General features: G+C 35.4%; 1 protein-coding gene across 8 annotated transcripts in view; it reads left to right on the top strand.

The window, feature by feature from the left end:
- LOC144980958 (blastula protease 10-like) overlaps positions 1-17,500 on the top strand; it is a 38,293-nt gene that overhangs the window by 4,759 nt on the left and 16,034 nt on the right. For all 8 annotated transcript variants that reach the window (XM_078928969.1, XM_078928970.1, XM_078928967.1 and 5 more), the window contains exons 4-5: positions 4,974-5,074; positions 8,002-8,122. In XM_078928969.1, coding sequence (XP_078785095.1) covers positions 4,974-5,074; positions 8,002-8,122 — 222 coding nt within the window. The remainder of the gene's footprint in view (positions 1-4,973; positions 5,075-8,001; positions 8,123-17,500) is intronic.

Raw genomic sequence — 17,500 nt, 5'->3', positions numbered from 1 at the left:
GTCGGCGAAAAATAAAGATTAAGGCAAAAAAAAAAAAATTAAATTGGGGGGGGGGGGGGGGGGGGGGGGGGGGTAAAAGAAATAAATGAAATGGTCTCCATTTCCCATCTTTAAAAAAAAACCATGAGATACTATTATTAGTATTATTATACTGAAGCTTGTCCCATATCTTCAGTTCTACAGATCTAATAGTTTGATTTGCAAACCTTCATCTATATCCACTCCCAACAATATTGTGCCAGTTTTATATGCCTAAGTCAAGTAGAATGTCGCTTATTACCAAGGCCATATTTATTGGAATCCATAGAGGTTTTCAATGTCCCTTTTCACAACCATGTCTGAAACGGATCAGAAATGACAACAAAAATATTGGCGCATTGGTTTTCATGGCCTTGTGGTTCCTCCATTTGGGGGACCAACGTCAAAGTATCTTTGCAAGCACAGACCACACTTTTGCAAACGCAATATTAATAGAAAAGAACAAGTCAATTGTTCATTTCATGTACTATTATTACCATCAGTTCAAACGTTCTTTACACCATGCTATTTGAGTCAGCATTTGAACCCTCATGCATTAGGATTATGATCGAATTTGTCACTGGCGAATTGAGGGGTCGTTTCCTCACTGGAACTTGGGGAAACAAATGAAGCATTGTCAAGCGTTTTGGACACGAAGTAATATTGGTTGCGTTGAAAAGTTATCTTTTTGTTGAAAAGCGTAACATATCTCATATAACTCGAAACTATATAACTCGACCCGCTGGAAATAATGTAATTTTACTCGTTGTGCCTCGCGATTTTATTCTTCATTACAAAAATTAGGAGAATGGCGAAGCAAGGACAATTTCTACTTCATGCTTGTAGTAATGCTATTATGATAATAGTCCAATTATATTTAGTGCGCAACCCACTTAACAAGACAATGCCTACTAGTATTTTTATCTCCCTATTTTGTATTATTATAGAATTAGCAGTCATTACTATAATGATAAGTATTATCATAATAGTAAATCGCGTTGACAGTTTAATAATAGGTATTTAGCGCTATGAAGCTTGTGGAGCCGAATTCACTACATTTTCAGAACCATTAAGCATTATTATACTAGGGGATAATAGTTGCCTGCAAGAAATGTTGGTTCGAATCACAATATTATTTCCCGCCATTTACCCCGTTTCGTCCCCTTGATTATTTATTTCCTGTATGAAAAGGCCTGAGATACCCTTGGTACATGTCAAACACACAAATAGATCAGGTACTGTTAGTGAGAAGTTCTCAAAATATTTTGACACACTGATAAAGGCATTACATCGCAAAAACGCATGACCATACGATGTATTTATTTTCAATCATCTGTGTTAAAATTGTGAGTGATGCTTAGGATCTGTGGGCTGTTTACTCCTGGTGATAGACAAGCACTTAAAGTGGCTATGGGTCTTTGGTTCACGGTCATCGGCTGATTTCACGGCCAAAATATAGAACAAATATACGATAACTGATATAATTTTCAAAAGTGTAAGCACTGTATGTTGATTGAAAAACGGAAGGCTCATACTATAAGATAGTAATTAAAAAGGCATCCATGTCAATAGCTTGACAGGCATAACAAGAGGTTACCGAGGAACCGTCAATTTCGGAGGAATCAACAGTGTTCTGTCAACAAAACTTTTTTTTACTATGCAGTTGAAAAAATCGATTGCACACGGGTTCAGACTATTTTGATTTGTTTGTAAGTGCTCTGTCGCTCAAGTCCTTGGCCATTCTATATATGTGTGTGTGTGTGTGTGTGTGTGTGTGTGTGTGTGTGTGTGTTTGTGTTTGTGTGTTTATGTGTCCATCGACCACAAACGTTCAATATAAAACAACGTTACATTTTTACGATAAACAAGAGCACTTTTACGTTGGCTCAGTATGCCTCCAGAAGGCAGGAAATGCTATGGAATAAATAAGATTTTTCTATTTATTATAATATTGCTTTTTTACACTTGCATCTGTGAGAAAGTGAAAAGAGTATAATTGTATTTTCTTTGCTCAAAAACTCAATTTTTAAAGCAAAAATAGGCTGTTTCAACTGCATGGTATACTTGGTAGAAATGAAATGAAAATTATTGAAACTTTAAACTGCTGGATTTATTTAAGATCATATGAAATAAACCAGATCATGTTAAACATCAGCCATTGACTCGATGGCAATTTCGCAATTTGAATAGCAACTTTCTGGTTTCCAAGGCATATAAACAAATCCCCAGCTATGAGCAGCTTCAACTGTTTAATGACTTCATCTGGGAGAAGAAACCAGACAGCTATGCTCTTCCCTTGATACTTTATTAGACATTTTGTAAACAGGGCCCGCTCTCATATAGAGTGACTAAATTTAGTCCTTTGCCAGCTTAGTAAAATACTTTTTTGTCTTCAGCCTGAACCGTATAAGAATGGACCCCGAAATGGAGCTCATGACAGCAGAAGGTCCCAAATCGTTTGTGTAAATCCATACTTCACTGATTAGGACATCCATCTTCCTACACGACTGCCATGAGCTTGGCATACATCGCCGGTGCCGAAATCCTGTATCCATCTACTGTAGTAGAGAGCCCAATAGATTGTGGTGTCACTTCGTGTCACATTTGTCACTCTAAATCAGACCTGTCTACTATTACGAAAAAATCGTAGAACTACGAAATTTTGGCTCCAATTTCAGAATTCCATGAGCATGTCGAAATTGAAACTTATTGAAAATGAACGTTGATGCCAAGGGCTACATAGTTTTAAGGATTTTGGGGTGTTAATTGATTTATGTTAAAGTTAACTTCAACGACTACAATTTTTATCTCCCAAAATTGCGAATTAAAAAAAAAAAATCAAGTAGGCAAGTCTGCCCTAAATAATCAACTATAACCGTCGATCTATTAAGACCATAAAAATGTTCATCCTGCCTTTAAAAGCAGTTTAAATTTAAAGATGCATCTGCTTTCTCCAAAGAAAAAAGCATTCCTTACTTGATAATCCTGGTTGAATCTCAAAAGTTATGTTTCAAAATCATTGGGTCATTTTAACATTTAGGAATGTCTTCATTCGCTCTTCTATTTCAAAATATTTATCCCAAAACGGTAAACGGTAAATAGTTATTGATCATACTCATTGATGCCATGCGTTTATATAAAATGCTCACAACATCCGCCAACGGGATATATTGTATCAACACACAAAACTTTGTGCAACCTTGAACATTTATAGTCTGGTTGATATAATTATTGTGAGAAGTAATCACCAAAATGGCTATCTAAAAACAATAACAAAGAGCTGTTTGGCATTAATTTACTTCCTTCTTTAGCTCAGAGACTTATTCTATTAAAATGCAATATGATCTTTTAGAAACGCACGAGTTAACCTGATTACTGATTGGTTGACGTGGGTTTGAAAAGGTCAGGGCCAGGTTAATTGCCTATTACCACTTGTAATTATTGAGGTGAGAAGCGCAACTCTCGATGTGTTTTGTTGTAATAAAATGTTTGAAATGTCAGTTCTTCAGGTTCGTGTGAATAAAAACATGATTATCCTCGGAAATCTAAATTTGGGTGGCTAAAACTTTTTTTTTTTAAACGGCAGCGAAGGTATATATCATGCCAATTTGTCATTTTACTTGTAGCCACTGTCCACCTCGTTCAAATTATTTAAAGTGTAAAACAGAACTTTTTAAACAAAAACAAACTTGAGTTTTTAGAGTTTTGAGATCATTGTCTCTAATGACAACTGAGCTTATGAAAATTCTTCTTCCCGAAAGGATGGATGATAGTCAGCGTTATCATAACTTATACACAACTGATACATTATGGAAATTGATTATGACGTCATCAAAGTCGTTAAGAATGTCAGGATGGTTTAATTTCATGTCGTAAGTGATCTCGTTACCTGTAATAAAGAGATATGGCCAATGGGAGCCTAATCAAAAGTTAAAAGGAGCAAAAGTTTTGAAGAATTAAAAAGTTCAGAAAAGCGTTGAAACTTGTAAGTTTTTGAAATAGAGGTGTTTTGCAAAAAAGGATTTCACTTTAAGGTAAAAACATGTTCATAACGGAGTGGCCCAAATGACGGAGTGTCATTTGAAACTTCCCTTTACCACATAATAAGAACTGCAGTACAGATTTTCCCATACACATTTGTGTTCTTGGAAAACTGAAGCTGACACTCAGCGCCAATTGTCTTCAAAACATTCTTTTATTTCCAAAATTATCCATTTTTAAACAAAACAAAACAAAAAATTACCCCCCCCCAAAAAAAAAACAAAAAACAAAAACAAAAACAAAAACAAAACAAAACAAACAGACAAACATAAAAACCAACAAAAAACAAAACAAAAACAAAGGCGATCTTGAAATACCATCTAGATAGATCTATAGAATCTAGAATCTAGATCTAGATCAAGTTTGTCTTTAAAACTCTAATGTCCGGATTTCGGTATGATTGAGTTTGATTTTTTTCCGCAATTCTACAACTGAAAGCATTTAATGCTGCATAATTCTGTTGCTTTTTAAAGAATCAAAATTCCAACTCTTTTTTGTCGCTGAGACATCAGAGAACTTCAATTGCAATATAATGTGTAACATTCAATCCCAAAATATATTTCGTCCTTGAACAAATTTAGGTGGTGATGAAGATTGTCAGCATTGGATGAATAATATTAATAACAAGTTCTGGCCCCGGGGTATGATCGTAATGCTTTAAAAAGAACAAGTTTTCAAAAGACACAGGCAGAAATGAGTATCTGGCTTAGGATAGGGACGCTAATTACTTGAAAAAAATATTACAAAGTCGTACCATATGGCCGGCCTGCTATGGCCGTGGGGAATATTTCGAACATTGTAAACGCATTGAGCTTGGCGAAATCTCGGAAATGTTGTACGTAATATACGACTGGTATTTTTTTTTTTTATTTTTTTTTTTGGTTTAGAAAACAATTTTTTTTTGGCCATTCTAGAGACCAAGTATCTAAGAGGAAGAAAAGGAAAGCCACAAGACCATTGAGGTACAGATGGACGAACAAACTTGTGCCTTATGAATTTGCACCGGGTCATTTTAGTAAGTAACAGACCGTTATGTTTTTATTACATCATCATCATCATCATCATCATCATCATCATCATCATCATCATCATCATCATCATCATCAACAACAACAACAACATCATCAACAACAACAGTGGCATATTAATCCTGATTATGCGTTATATTCCGTAGGGTGATTAAAGGCACAACCAATTTTTCTTGAAATATGCGTTTTGTTTACAAACCCATGAAATCCAATTTATTTTAACAGGAATCTAGGAAAGAACAGGATACGACAAGAATTCAAAATGATGGTCAGAAGGAAATATAAAGTCAATGTTGAATCTGCAAACTAGTACAACATGATGTCGCCTTTTGCATGTAAACGGTGACCCAGAACGAGCTAGCCATCACTCGGGGGTTTTATTTGTTCTTGAATAAATAGCAAAAGTTATTTGCCCACTAGAAACATTGTCTCTTAAACTCGAAAATTGAAGGGAGTCTTGGCAGTCGTGAAAACGATTGGCAAAATAAATAATTTAAAACACCGTAAATGAATGTTCATAATGTCCCTCGGGAATCTTTTATAATTGCATAATATTAGCAGTTAATGGATGAAGAAAATCAAACATTCAAAATCTAGGACAATCTGAAAATAACTAATATATATTCATTTTTTTTTCAAAACCTGTTGCTGTTTTTCAAGGTTTTGTTTTTGATTGTTTATGAAATAGATCTCTAGATAGAGCTTCGATTCGGAAGGAAAATACACCGGTTACGACTACCAAGAGGAAAAAAGTGTCCTGTTGCTATTGAACGGAGACTCGAAGTCGAAGGATTCGCTTCAAAGAACAACAACAACAACAACAAATAAATAAATAAATAAATAAATAAATAATAATTAGAAAGTATAATGGAGACAAGAGTTATTCTGCTGGCATTGTAACTGACTGAAATAATGTGATTCAGAGAAAACGCAACAACAGTTCCAATCTCATTGCTGTGTTAATGGTACGAATTTTACAAATGTAAAATGTACCGCTTATATTGAGTTGTTGACAAATCGTCTCGTTTTACGATAATCACATGTGGGTTTTAAAATTAAATCGCTTACCTCGCAAACAAATCAGTTATCCTAAGTATGCAAATTGATTTGTAGTATCAAGAGACTTTAAATAAACAATTTTGCAAGCGAATTTGATAAGATTGGAAATGCTATTGTGCTTTAAATAACAGCTTCTTTAAATTGTCATCAGCGTGACAACGAGATTGGCCTTTTACATGCTGGACAAATTGAAGTTTCCAGACAAATAAATGTGAGTTTGAGTACAATTTCACGATGTTTGAAAGATTTTGAGCGATACGGACGTTGCAGACCGTCCTCAGTCTGGAAGTCCGAGAGCGACTACTGCTGCCATTTATTTAAGAATTTGCTTCCCATTGGCATCTTCTACAATGCATGCAAATAACTAGCAGATCATACAGTTCCTAATCACCAACGTAAAAATGGCTTTCGCACATAATATAAGGCTTTTTTTGGACCCGTTCTTAAATAGCGTCATCATGATGCACGACTTCATGGCCCGTTTTCTTGAACGCGGACAAGATTTAGTTATTTAATAGTCTAGTAAATGACTTGCCTGAGCAAAGTAAGTGACTTTAAAAAACGCGGATTTCATGAACGCTTTCTAGTATCTGACTAGCTGGTCTCTTGCCCAGAAGTGGGCGTTGTAATTACGTAAGGACGGTTACTAATTCGGCTATTTTGTGTTGGTAGCATCAGGCTCTCTAGCACACGATGGCATGTAAGATACCAGCCTTCATACTTTCAAGGCAAAAGATTTCCAAAGAGGAAATTAGCAACACATCCGGTATAATTTGTTCCTTTTCGTATTTTAACCATGATGAATCAAATCATGTGGTATTGACTGTAGACTGATAGACTACAATGATGTCCATGGTCATTGGGCTGTTTAGTGATGAGTATCATTTATTTGGCTAGCCGTTAAGATAGAAGGTCGGTGAAGGTGGGTAATCCAGAGAAGAAATGAACGTTATGCCAAAAATTGTGTTGATTATATTCCTCAGCATGGGGATAAAGGTGTTATGGTATTGGGACAGTCAGAGACTAAGCGCTAGTCCGCGTTCATGAAAACGGGCCCTGTAGACATGATTCCATCATTGGGCTGTTTAGTGATGAGTCTCATTTTTTTGGTTAACTATTAAGATAGACGAAGGCGGGTAATCCAAAGAAGAAATGAACGTTATGCCAAAAAGTGTGTTGATTATATTCCTCAGCATGGGGATGAATGTGTTATGGTATTGGGAGCCATCAATTATTCTGGAAGGATCCTTTAATCAGCATCCAGAACCGTCTTAATGCTGAACACTACATGCCCTTCCGCTTCTGGATACTCCACAGTTAACACTCACGCAAGGCAATGCTCGACCCGACCCAGCACGCCTTAACACTTACCACACATTTCCTGACGCAATAACAACATTGATAGTCTTCTTGGCCATCAGTCTCACGAAAATGAACCTAATAGGGCATCTGTGGAATGAATTGAAGAGACACGTCAGAGTTATAGCGCCTGTCAGTCAGCGCTAGAGAACTGTTTCTCGCATTGCAGGAGTAGATCAACATTCCACAGCATTTTATTCGAAATTTGTTGCAATCCATGCCCAGGCGAATTCAAAGTGTGCTAGCTCCAGTAGGACACACAACATACTGATTTAAAATGGGCTGAGCACACATTGATTTGTTATTTAGATATTTTTTAACGGTATAAAAGCATTAATTTATTATTTGTCTAAATCTCATTTGAATTTAATGTGATTGGATAAATATTATATTTTCTTGATTCAACATTAAGGAAACTGACTTTTCAGCAAAAACAATTTTGTTGCGTTTGCTATTTTTTGTTGTTGTAAATAGTGTGCTATAATCTATTCTTCAGACTCCCGTGAAGTGTACACGATAAAGCAAGCTTTACAAGAGTGGAGCGATGCCACCTGCCTCCAATTCCGACCAGCAACTCATAATGATAGAAACAAAATTCGTTTTCAGGGAGGCACTGGGTAGGTTTTCAATTTTTAAAATTTTGTTCTGCCGGATTCAACGTCTGAGAAAAAAACAACTTTTCTCCATTACCTTCGTTTGTCCCTCTCCTTCTCCTCCCTCTCCTCCTCCTCCTCCTCCTCCTCCTCCTCCTCCTCCTCCTCCTCCTCCTCCTCCTCCTCCTCTTTTTTCTGCTCCTGCTCCTTCCCCTCCACCCTCCTCCCCCACCTCCTCATACTACTACTACTACTACTACTACTACTACTACTACTACTACTACTACTACTACTACTACTACTACTACTACTACTACTACTACCACCACTACTACTACGACTACTACTACTACTACTACTACTACTACTACTACTACTACTACTACTACTACTACTACTACTACTCCTACTACTACTACTACTACCACTACAACTATTACTAGTTTACGATGTTACTATATTTTGGATAAAATGTTTACAATTACAATTACTGTTATATTACGATGTCACTATAATTTGGACAAATGTTTACAATAATTATCATTTAAATCTTTTCTCCATCTATATTCTTTAATTTGGAACTTAAATATTTTTAAAAAATTCTTAATAAATTCTACTGTGGTGAAATAAAATACAATGTGAAATTGAATGTAATCTTCAATTTAATATTTGAAACGGAGTGGCTATTCGTCAGTACTGACCCCCAGGCACTGGCACCTGCGGGTCAGTACTGACGAACAGGCACCGGCGTCTGGGGGTCAGTACTGACTAATACTATTACTATTACTAGTGCTGATGCCAATTGGTCAGTTCTGACCTGGCCACGGGCGTTGACGGTACCAAAATTATGGAAAAATGCCATTTTTTAAAATAACTTGCTCTACGACAAATAAATCAGCATTTCCTGTCCCATACTAGTCGCAGGGAAGCCCTTGTTTTCACTAAATCTTTTTGTCGGTTTACATGAGATTTGTTTAATAAATATATCAATTAATTAAACAAGTGAAATTGTCCAATCCTGAGAAAAAGACCAAATTTGGTGTTGAAACGCCAAACTGGAAGCCCTATATTTCGGTTCATCCAACGCGCATGCTCACTGCACTGATGCGTGGCGCTAGAACTGAAAGTGAAAGCTCTTTCATTGTCTCGTCTTTCTTCATTCCTGTCATTTGAAATTCGGCTTGCTCGCATCTTACTGAGACAGGAAAAGTAGAAAACGGTAAGGGCTGCCTGAAGCCGGTGATCGTAAAATACTAACGAAAGAGTGAAAATGAAAGGCTTCGTATGGGAACAAAACAGACAATGGACGTTTCGGGTACAAACCCTTCATTAACACAACAATACACAAATAAACGTGGAAAACAAATAAAATATAATGAAAAAATAACTTTGTCGTCTGTACTCAATGGTGGTTGAGGTTGCAGTATGAATGAAATGTCAGCGTGGGTAGAGGATAGGGTGCCCCAGGGGGGGGGGGGGTGATCTGATTGATAAGAAAAGGTCAGCGTCAGGGAACAGAACCTTCCAGAAAATAATGGAAGATAAAAGACATATAAGTAGTAGTAGTAGTAGTAGTAGTAGTAGTAGTAGTAGTAGTAGCAGTAGTGGTAGTAGTAGTGAGTGGTAGTAGTAGTAATAGAATGGACAAAGTATTATAAAAGAATCGTAACAGGAAATATTATAACACATTTTCCTCTATTTTTCTTTAAATAAAGCTATAACGAAAATATACGGGGAAAAAAAAAACAATAAAAACAAAATAACCCAAAGAAATAGAATGGACAACATAAAATAAAATAGAATCTTACGGTGGCTTGAAATAACGAGTCATATCGTTGCCCCAACGGCATCTAACGCGTTAGAAATCAAACTTATCTAGGTGACCAAGTGTTACTCTGTGCCATCGGATAAGTTGGCCTGAGAGCCTGGAATTTTAATTGTTTTTTTTTTTTAATGGTATACTTTTGGAAGTGACGAATAAGTGCGAAGAGGTCTTTGCACTGACGAACAGGTCCGATGTTCGTCAGTGCTGATCAATGGTGGGCGGTGGCACAGACCGAAGAGAGGTTGTCTGTGGGCGGTGGCACCTGTTGTTCAATACTGACCAATAGACACCAGGTTATTGGTCAGTACTGACCTCCAGGCACTGGCGTCTGTTCGTCAGTACTGACCCGCATGTGCTAGCGCATGGGAGTCAGTACTGACCAATAGCCCTAGCCTATTTGAAAACTGATAAAATGGACGTTTCGGGTTTCCCCATTATCAACAACACAGGATGAATGAAACACTACAGACGAATGACATATTGTGATAGTGGTGTTGTTTAGATGAATAAACAAAAACATTGATGGGCAGGAAATTGTATGCTCCTTTGCAAGGAGGCACGAATCAAAATAGAACAAGAGATATTTACAAAAGGTGCGCAATTATAGTCAGATTTTTTTTTATTAATGGCGCGTGTTTTTCTGGTTTTTCTCAAAAGTTGTAAAAAGTTGTGTCAACCTCTGACTCAATTTGTCTTAACTGAATCTAGATTTTGGACTGTATTGATGCCATATTAAATAAAGTTTTCTTCTTTAAGACCTATAAAAAAAACTACTTTAAAACAGCTGACATAAAATAAGAGATTTTACACTGTAAAAAATAAAAACAAGTTACGCACCACACAGTATGAATGAATTCATCGTATTCCAAAAAATCTTGTGCTGACGTAGTGATTATGAGATCACGTCATACTTCTTTCCAAATAATAACAATTCGCCTTTGTGTTATAAACATATCACTTATGTAGTTTGTATTAAATTTTGAATTTATTATTTATGGCATATTATTATCTACATCATGTCGCAATTACCAAAGACTGGTATGAAATATCTTGCTTTAAATCATTTGAAATAGTGATTGTATACTCAATATTATCAAATTAACAAACACTGTTAATATAACTTTGACAAATTTTTGTCTATGCATGAACGTTTCACACTCCTTTAAAGGTTTTAAAAACATATTAGGCTCTTAAACAACACGATACGGTACGGAATCTCTATCGGCTCCACTCTCGTAACGCTGCGAAAAGAAGTCTTCTTGTATCTATCGATAAGTCATTAAAGAGGACGGCAATGGTTTTGGAATTTCACAATCAATCATGAGACGATCGTTATCGAAATACGACAGAAAGATCACCTGTGTAGAACGACGTGGCAGGAAAAGGATCATAGATAACTTTGATATGGATATCATCCAAAGATGTATGGGTGAGCGTAAATATACATCCGAAAAAAATATTGGACGTCTGATTATTCAAGCAGAAAAAGGACCGTGGGTTCTGGACAGAACTAGACGACGTAAAATGGATTATATATTCCATCTACAGACCACCATCAACAAAGGACGAGTTATTCTACAAACAAGTCAGTCCCATGATAGACAAAGGCGTCAAACATAGTGACAATCTGTTGATAGTTGGCGACCTAAATTACGATATGAACTGTGAAAACAAATCAAAAACTCTTTGTGATATATGTGACGTTTTTAACTTAGTAAATATTATATGTAAACCAACATGTTTTAAAAAGAACTGCAAACCGTCTTTAATTGATGTTATGCTCACCAACAAACCCATTTATTTTCTAAATCTCTACATTTTTCAACAGACGTCAGTGACTGTCACAATATGATTTCAACTTATATTAAACATAATGTTCCACAAATTAAGAAAAACAAAATATGTTATAGAAGCTTTAGGACCTTTTGCGAGAAAAGTTATCAGGAAGATTTGCATTCTGTTTTAACCAAAACCAGTACTTCAGAAAACGACGTAAATACTGAATATGGAGAATTTATCGATAAAGTAATTTTAATCTCAAATAAACATGCCCCTTTCAAAACTAGATACCCACTAAGGAAGCCAGTACCATACATGAACAGTGAATTAAGAAAAGCTATATATATAAAAAGAATGCTTCATAACAAATACTTGAAAGAAAAAAACAAAAATATCATGGGAAAGTTATAAAGAACAGCGAAATTATGTGGTAAAATTAAAAAGAAGTTCAATTAAACGTTACTTCTTAGAAAGGTGCACCGGAGGACAGAACTCAAAAGATTTCTGGCCAACGCTCAAACCATTCTTATCGAAGAAGCACAACAAAGATCAACAAAAGATTGTACTTCAAGATGGTGAAAAGATATTGAATAATGTTGGTGATATCTGTAACAATTTTAACTCTTTCTTTGTAAATGTTGCAAATGACATTGGTAAAGACGTTGTTTTTGATCAAGAAACTCACCCAAGCATAAAATCATTCAAAGAAAACGTACCTGACCTTCCGAAATTTGAATTCAAAGAAACTGATTCACATACTGTCCAGAAAGTTATCAACAATATCAATGTTAAGATAGCAACTGGTTTTGACAATTTTCCGGCCAGACTTCTTAAAGCTGGCTCCCCCGTGCTGGCTGAACAAATAACGAATCTAATTAACAAATCAATTTCTTTTGGTGTGTTTCCTGATCAATTGAAATTAGCCCAAGTCACGCCTTTATATAAAAAACAAGATCCTCTAAATGTGAAAAACTATCGTCTTGTTAGCATTCTACCTGTTGTTTCCAAAGTATTTGAAAAAATTATACTTCAGCAATTATCAATATATTTCGATGACATTTGTAATGACTACTTGTGTGCTTTTCGTAAAGGCCATGGTTGCTAAACAACACTTTTACGTTTAATTGAAGATTGGAAAGAGGCATTAGACAATAACAAATATGTCTCTGCAATCCTCATGGACCTTTCGAAGGCTTTTGACTGCTTGCCTCACAACATTCTTATTGCTGAACTAGCTGCCTATGGGCTAGAACAAAAAGCTCTTTATTTAATTGAAAATTACTTGAGCAGAACAAAACAACAAATAAAATTAGAGGATGCTGTGAGCGAGTGGGCAGGCATTAAAAAAGGCGTTCCACAGGGATCAATTCTTGGACCATTAATTTTTAACATTTTTATAAATGATATATTTTACTTTATCAGAGAGGGAAAATTATATAATTATGCTGACGATAATACCCTGTCATATGCTCATTCAAATTTCGATATGCTTTTAAAAACTATTGAAAATGAAAGCGAAATCCTTATCAAATGGTTCGAAATAAACTGTATGCAAGCAAACCCGGACAAATTCCAGGCAATTGCAGTAGGTACAAAGAAACCCACGTTCAATATTGGAACTGCAAGTACTACATGTGAAGAAGTTGTAAAATTACTAGGGATCGACATAGACTACCAACTAAAATTTGATTTACACATTAAAACCATCTGCCGTAAAGCTTCTCAGCAACTAAATGTCTTAAAAAGGCTTGGAAAATACCTTTCAAAATTGAACAAGTTAACAATATTTCACTCTTTTGTATTGTCAAATTTCAATTTATGTCCACTAGCTTGGCATTTCTGTTCTAAAACTAATTGTGATAAACTTGAAAAGATACAAGAAAGAGCACTGCGTTTTATTTATGAAGATGACAAAAAATCCTACGACCAATTACTATCAAAGGCCAAAGTCCCCTCACTACAAATAAGACGAATGAGAACAATTGCTTTGGAAACGTTTAAAATTTTATACAAAATTGCTCCTCCTAGTCTATCTGATATGGTCATTCTAAAAAGTAACAGATACAATTTTAGATATTCAAACCTCCTTGATATTCATTGGGTCAGAACAACGTCTTATGGCAAAAGATCTTTCAGATATTCTGCTGCTGTGCTTTGGAATGAACTTCCCGAGCACATCAGGAAAATCTCAAATTTTAATGTTTTCAAAAATCATATCCTCTCATGGAATGGCCAGCCATGCAAATGTAATATTTGTAATTAATCTAACCGTACATATATGTAATTATATTATATTATATTATATATATATATATATATATATATATATATATATATATATATATATATATATGTGTGTGTGTGTGTGTGTATGTATATATATATATATATATATATATATATATATATATATATATATATATATATATATATATATATATATATGTATATATATATATATATATATATATATATATATATATATATATATATATATATATATATATAATATTTATGAGTGTTGGTGGGTACTTGTAGGTACGAAAGTGCTCGATAATGGTGGTTAGAGCTAATATATAATGTAAATTTTCACTCACATTTTTTGCCGAGACGACTCGTTTCTGTGTTTTTCCTTTAATTCACACTTCCTTGTGAAGTGTGAATTAAAGGAAAAACACAGAAACGAGTCGTCTCGGCAAAAAATGTGAGTGAAAATTTACATTATATATATATATATATATATATATATATATATATATATATATATATATATATATATATGTATATGTGTATATATATGTATCTATATGTGTGTGTATATAATATTAATATTATGTTACTTTTTTTTTGTGTGTCATGATTGGAATCTTGATGAGAGAATCTGGGTGGGGTTCCTGACCTCCCATAGTGGGCAGGGAGGTACTTACTGTGTCTTCTATCCCCCTATATCTGTTTTCCAACTTGCTTTCTGTCTTTTTCTTGGAATGAGATTACTTAGTTTTGTCCTGGCCCCGGCATGCTGGCCTTACTGAGGGGGAAACAGTCAAATGCATAGTTATTGTTTTGGGATATGATATTTTTTTCCTTGTAAATCATCTCTCTGTTATATGTTATTATATTTGTTATTTTTAATGTATAATGAAATGTAAGCATTTGAGTGTATTTCTCTTTGTTGGATCTTGTGCTTGTGTCTAGGTGAGACTTATAGGTGATCCCAGACTAAGTACATTGATGGTATGCTCTTGGAATCTACATCTGATCCCTATTTGTTCCCAGTTCCCCTTTGTCTTCCTTTCTCTTGGGTGCTTTAATTGTAATTCTAGAACTTTCTACTATCCCATTTTCTTCCTTTTTACTGGCGCTGATATAACCTAAATGTGTTGAGCGCCGTAAAATCCTTAAAAACAAAAACAATTGATGAGAGAATGTTTTAAGGGAAAATCTATTACTATGTATTTTTATGCACTATGTGTTAAAACCTATGTCGGTCAAAGGCTTCTCTTAGCCTGACTACATTATCTATGAAACATTTTTTTAAATGCCAACAATAAATAAATATTTGAATTGAATTGAATTGAAGAGAATCATTGTTATTCTTGCAGGTGGTGATGATACTGGATATATTTAAAAGGATGCCATGCCATTTTTTCTTCTCTGCATCATCTTAAATATTATTCTGGGATCAATGCAAATGCGTTTTAAGGTTGACTAAATATAGTTTGCTACCCTCCATTGAAGCATCCAGCTATATTGTATTGGACAACGCTACCATTCGTTGGCCCATGGTCACTTTAAGGCTCCAACTTTGGCAAATATAAAAGCTGACATGATTTCATGGTTTCAATCAGACAGTACTACATATTCTTTACTCCTTAGTAAAAAAAAATAGAAATGAACCAGAAACAGCTTTCAAAGCAATCTGTCAGGGAGTTCTGCGCGACTTCCCCCCATTTCACTGTGAGCGCAACCCAATCAAGGTCATTGGGCCTAAGTAGAGTGGAAGATTGAGAGGAGGAACACCAAATTTACTCTCACCGACGAGGCATAAATGATAAAGAGTAGACTGAGAAAAGGCATGCCTCAACCTTCGCAAACTAGAGAAAAATTACATTTCATTGGATAGAGTGATGCTCGGAATCTTTCTGTAGTCCTTTCATTTATCCTTTTCATCAGCCTCGTCATCAGACTGTGCTGATTGATGTGTCCAAAATTTCTTGGTTGTTGTTGTTATTGTTGTTGTAGTTGTTGTTGTTGCTGTTGTTGAACACATATTTGTTGAGACACTGTCTCATAATTGATGAATTTTTATTTTTGACCAGTCTACATAAATTTATGGAATCCTCTTTGGCATAAACAAAAGCTAATTCTCAAACTTTTGCAATCAAAATTATATTGGAAGCGCGTTATGTTCATTTTCGTTTATATTCACCAGTAATGTGTATTGATAGTTATAAAATGTAGATGTCTGATAGTTAATAATTGCCATTCGTTGCTTCATATTCAAATAGTGCATTTACATCGTTTAAGCTTCAATTAACCGAACACTCCAGTTTAACGAATTCCTTCAAAATGGATATGCGGAAAATTCATAATTTTGATAATATAAATCTTCTATGAGTTCCGTCCTCACCTGTTATCGATTTTAATATAGCTGTAATAAACGAAATCCTTTCCTATTGTTTTTTTTATTAAGACAAATTGATTCAGAGGTTCATACAAATTTTTGCAGCTATGCATTGGGGGCAGCTGAGAAAAAGAAGAAAAACACGCGCCATTTATTTAAAATCTGACAATAATTAAGTCAAAAGAGGGGAGGCGTGGAGCGGTGGCAGGCCGGGGGGGGGGGGGGGGGGGGGGGACCCAGCATCAACCGATCAGTCTGTAACCTTTTAAGTCAAATATTGAATTAAAAATATCCTTGACACCATTCTCTCGTAACCCCTAGTTGCTCTATGCATGGCAAACTAATGACATGGATGCATTTTTTATATTATCGTATAATATGAGGTTTGTGTTATTTAATCAAAATACATGCATATAGTTTTGAAAATTATATCACTTATAGTCTATTTAGTCGAAAGTGTTTTTGAAAAGTATTTTATGCCCCTTTTATCCACCGATAACCGTGAACCGACGACCTATAGCCAGGGTAAATACTTGCCTCTCATCCACATTAATCAGCCAACCCCCCCCCCCTCCCCCCTCCATCACTCAAATCTTGAGCATCGCTTACAATTTTAACTGACGATTGAAAAAATGCATAGTGTCGTTGGGTGTCGCGATTAAAAACCTCATCGAATTGTCAACCATTGTAATAGATGCTCACACACGATGGGGTTGACGCATTAACATCTCTACATAGATGATATTGGGTTGACCATAACGATGGGGGTTGACCTAGGACTTCATATACAGATGTCGCTGGGGTTGACTCATACATCTGCTTGGCCTAAAAATGTAGCTACATGCAGCCCGGCCTCATTGAGAAATCCATTTTAAATACTTTTCGTGTTGCCTTTCTAGGCTTTGGGAGGGAATAAAAAAAATACCCCCTCCCCCTCAACCAAACGTTCGGCGTAACGATCATTGCTGTTACAAGTCCATATTTGCATCGTTTCGGCATGTCGATAATCTGTTTCCGGGTGGGGTCTTTGACCTTCCATGGTAAAACAAACAAAACAAACAGAATCTGTTTGAACCCTTTATCTTGTAAGTGGCACAATGGGAATTAAGGAATGATTGATAGACTTTTTAGTTGCTAGGAAATAAAACGTCAGATAAACGGAACGCAAAAAAAA

This window comes from Berghia stephanieae, chromosome 10 (assembly GCF_034508935.2).
Source record: "Berghia stephanieae isolate SIO BIC M18660-M18661 chromosome 10, UCSD_Bste_1.3, whole genome shotgun sequence".
Lineage (NCBI taxonomy): Eukaryota > Metazoa > Mollusca > Gastropoda > Nudibranchia > Aeolidiidae > Berghia > Berghia stephanieae.
Note: the sequence above shows the minus strand (reverse complement) of the source record. Positions and strands in the feature narration are given on the sequence as shown.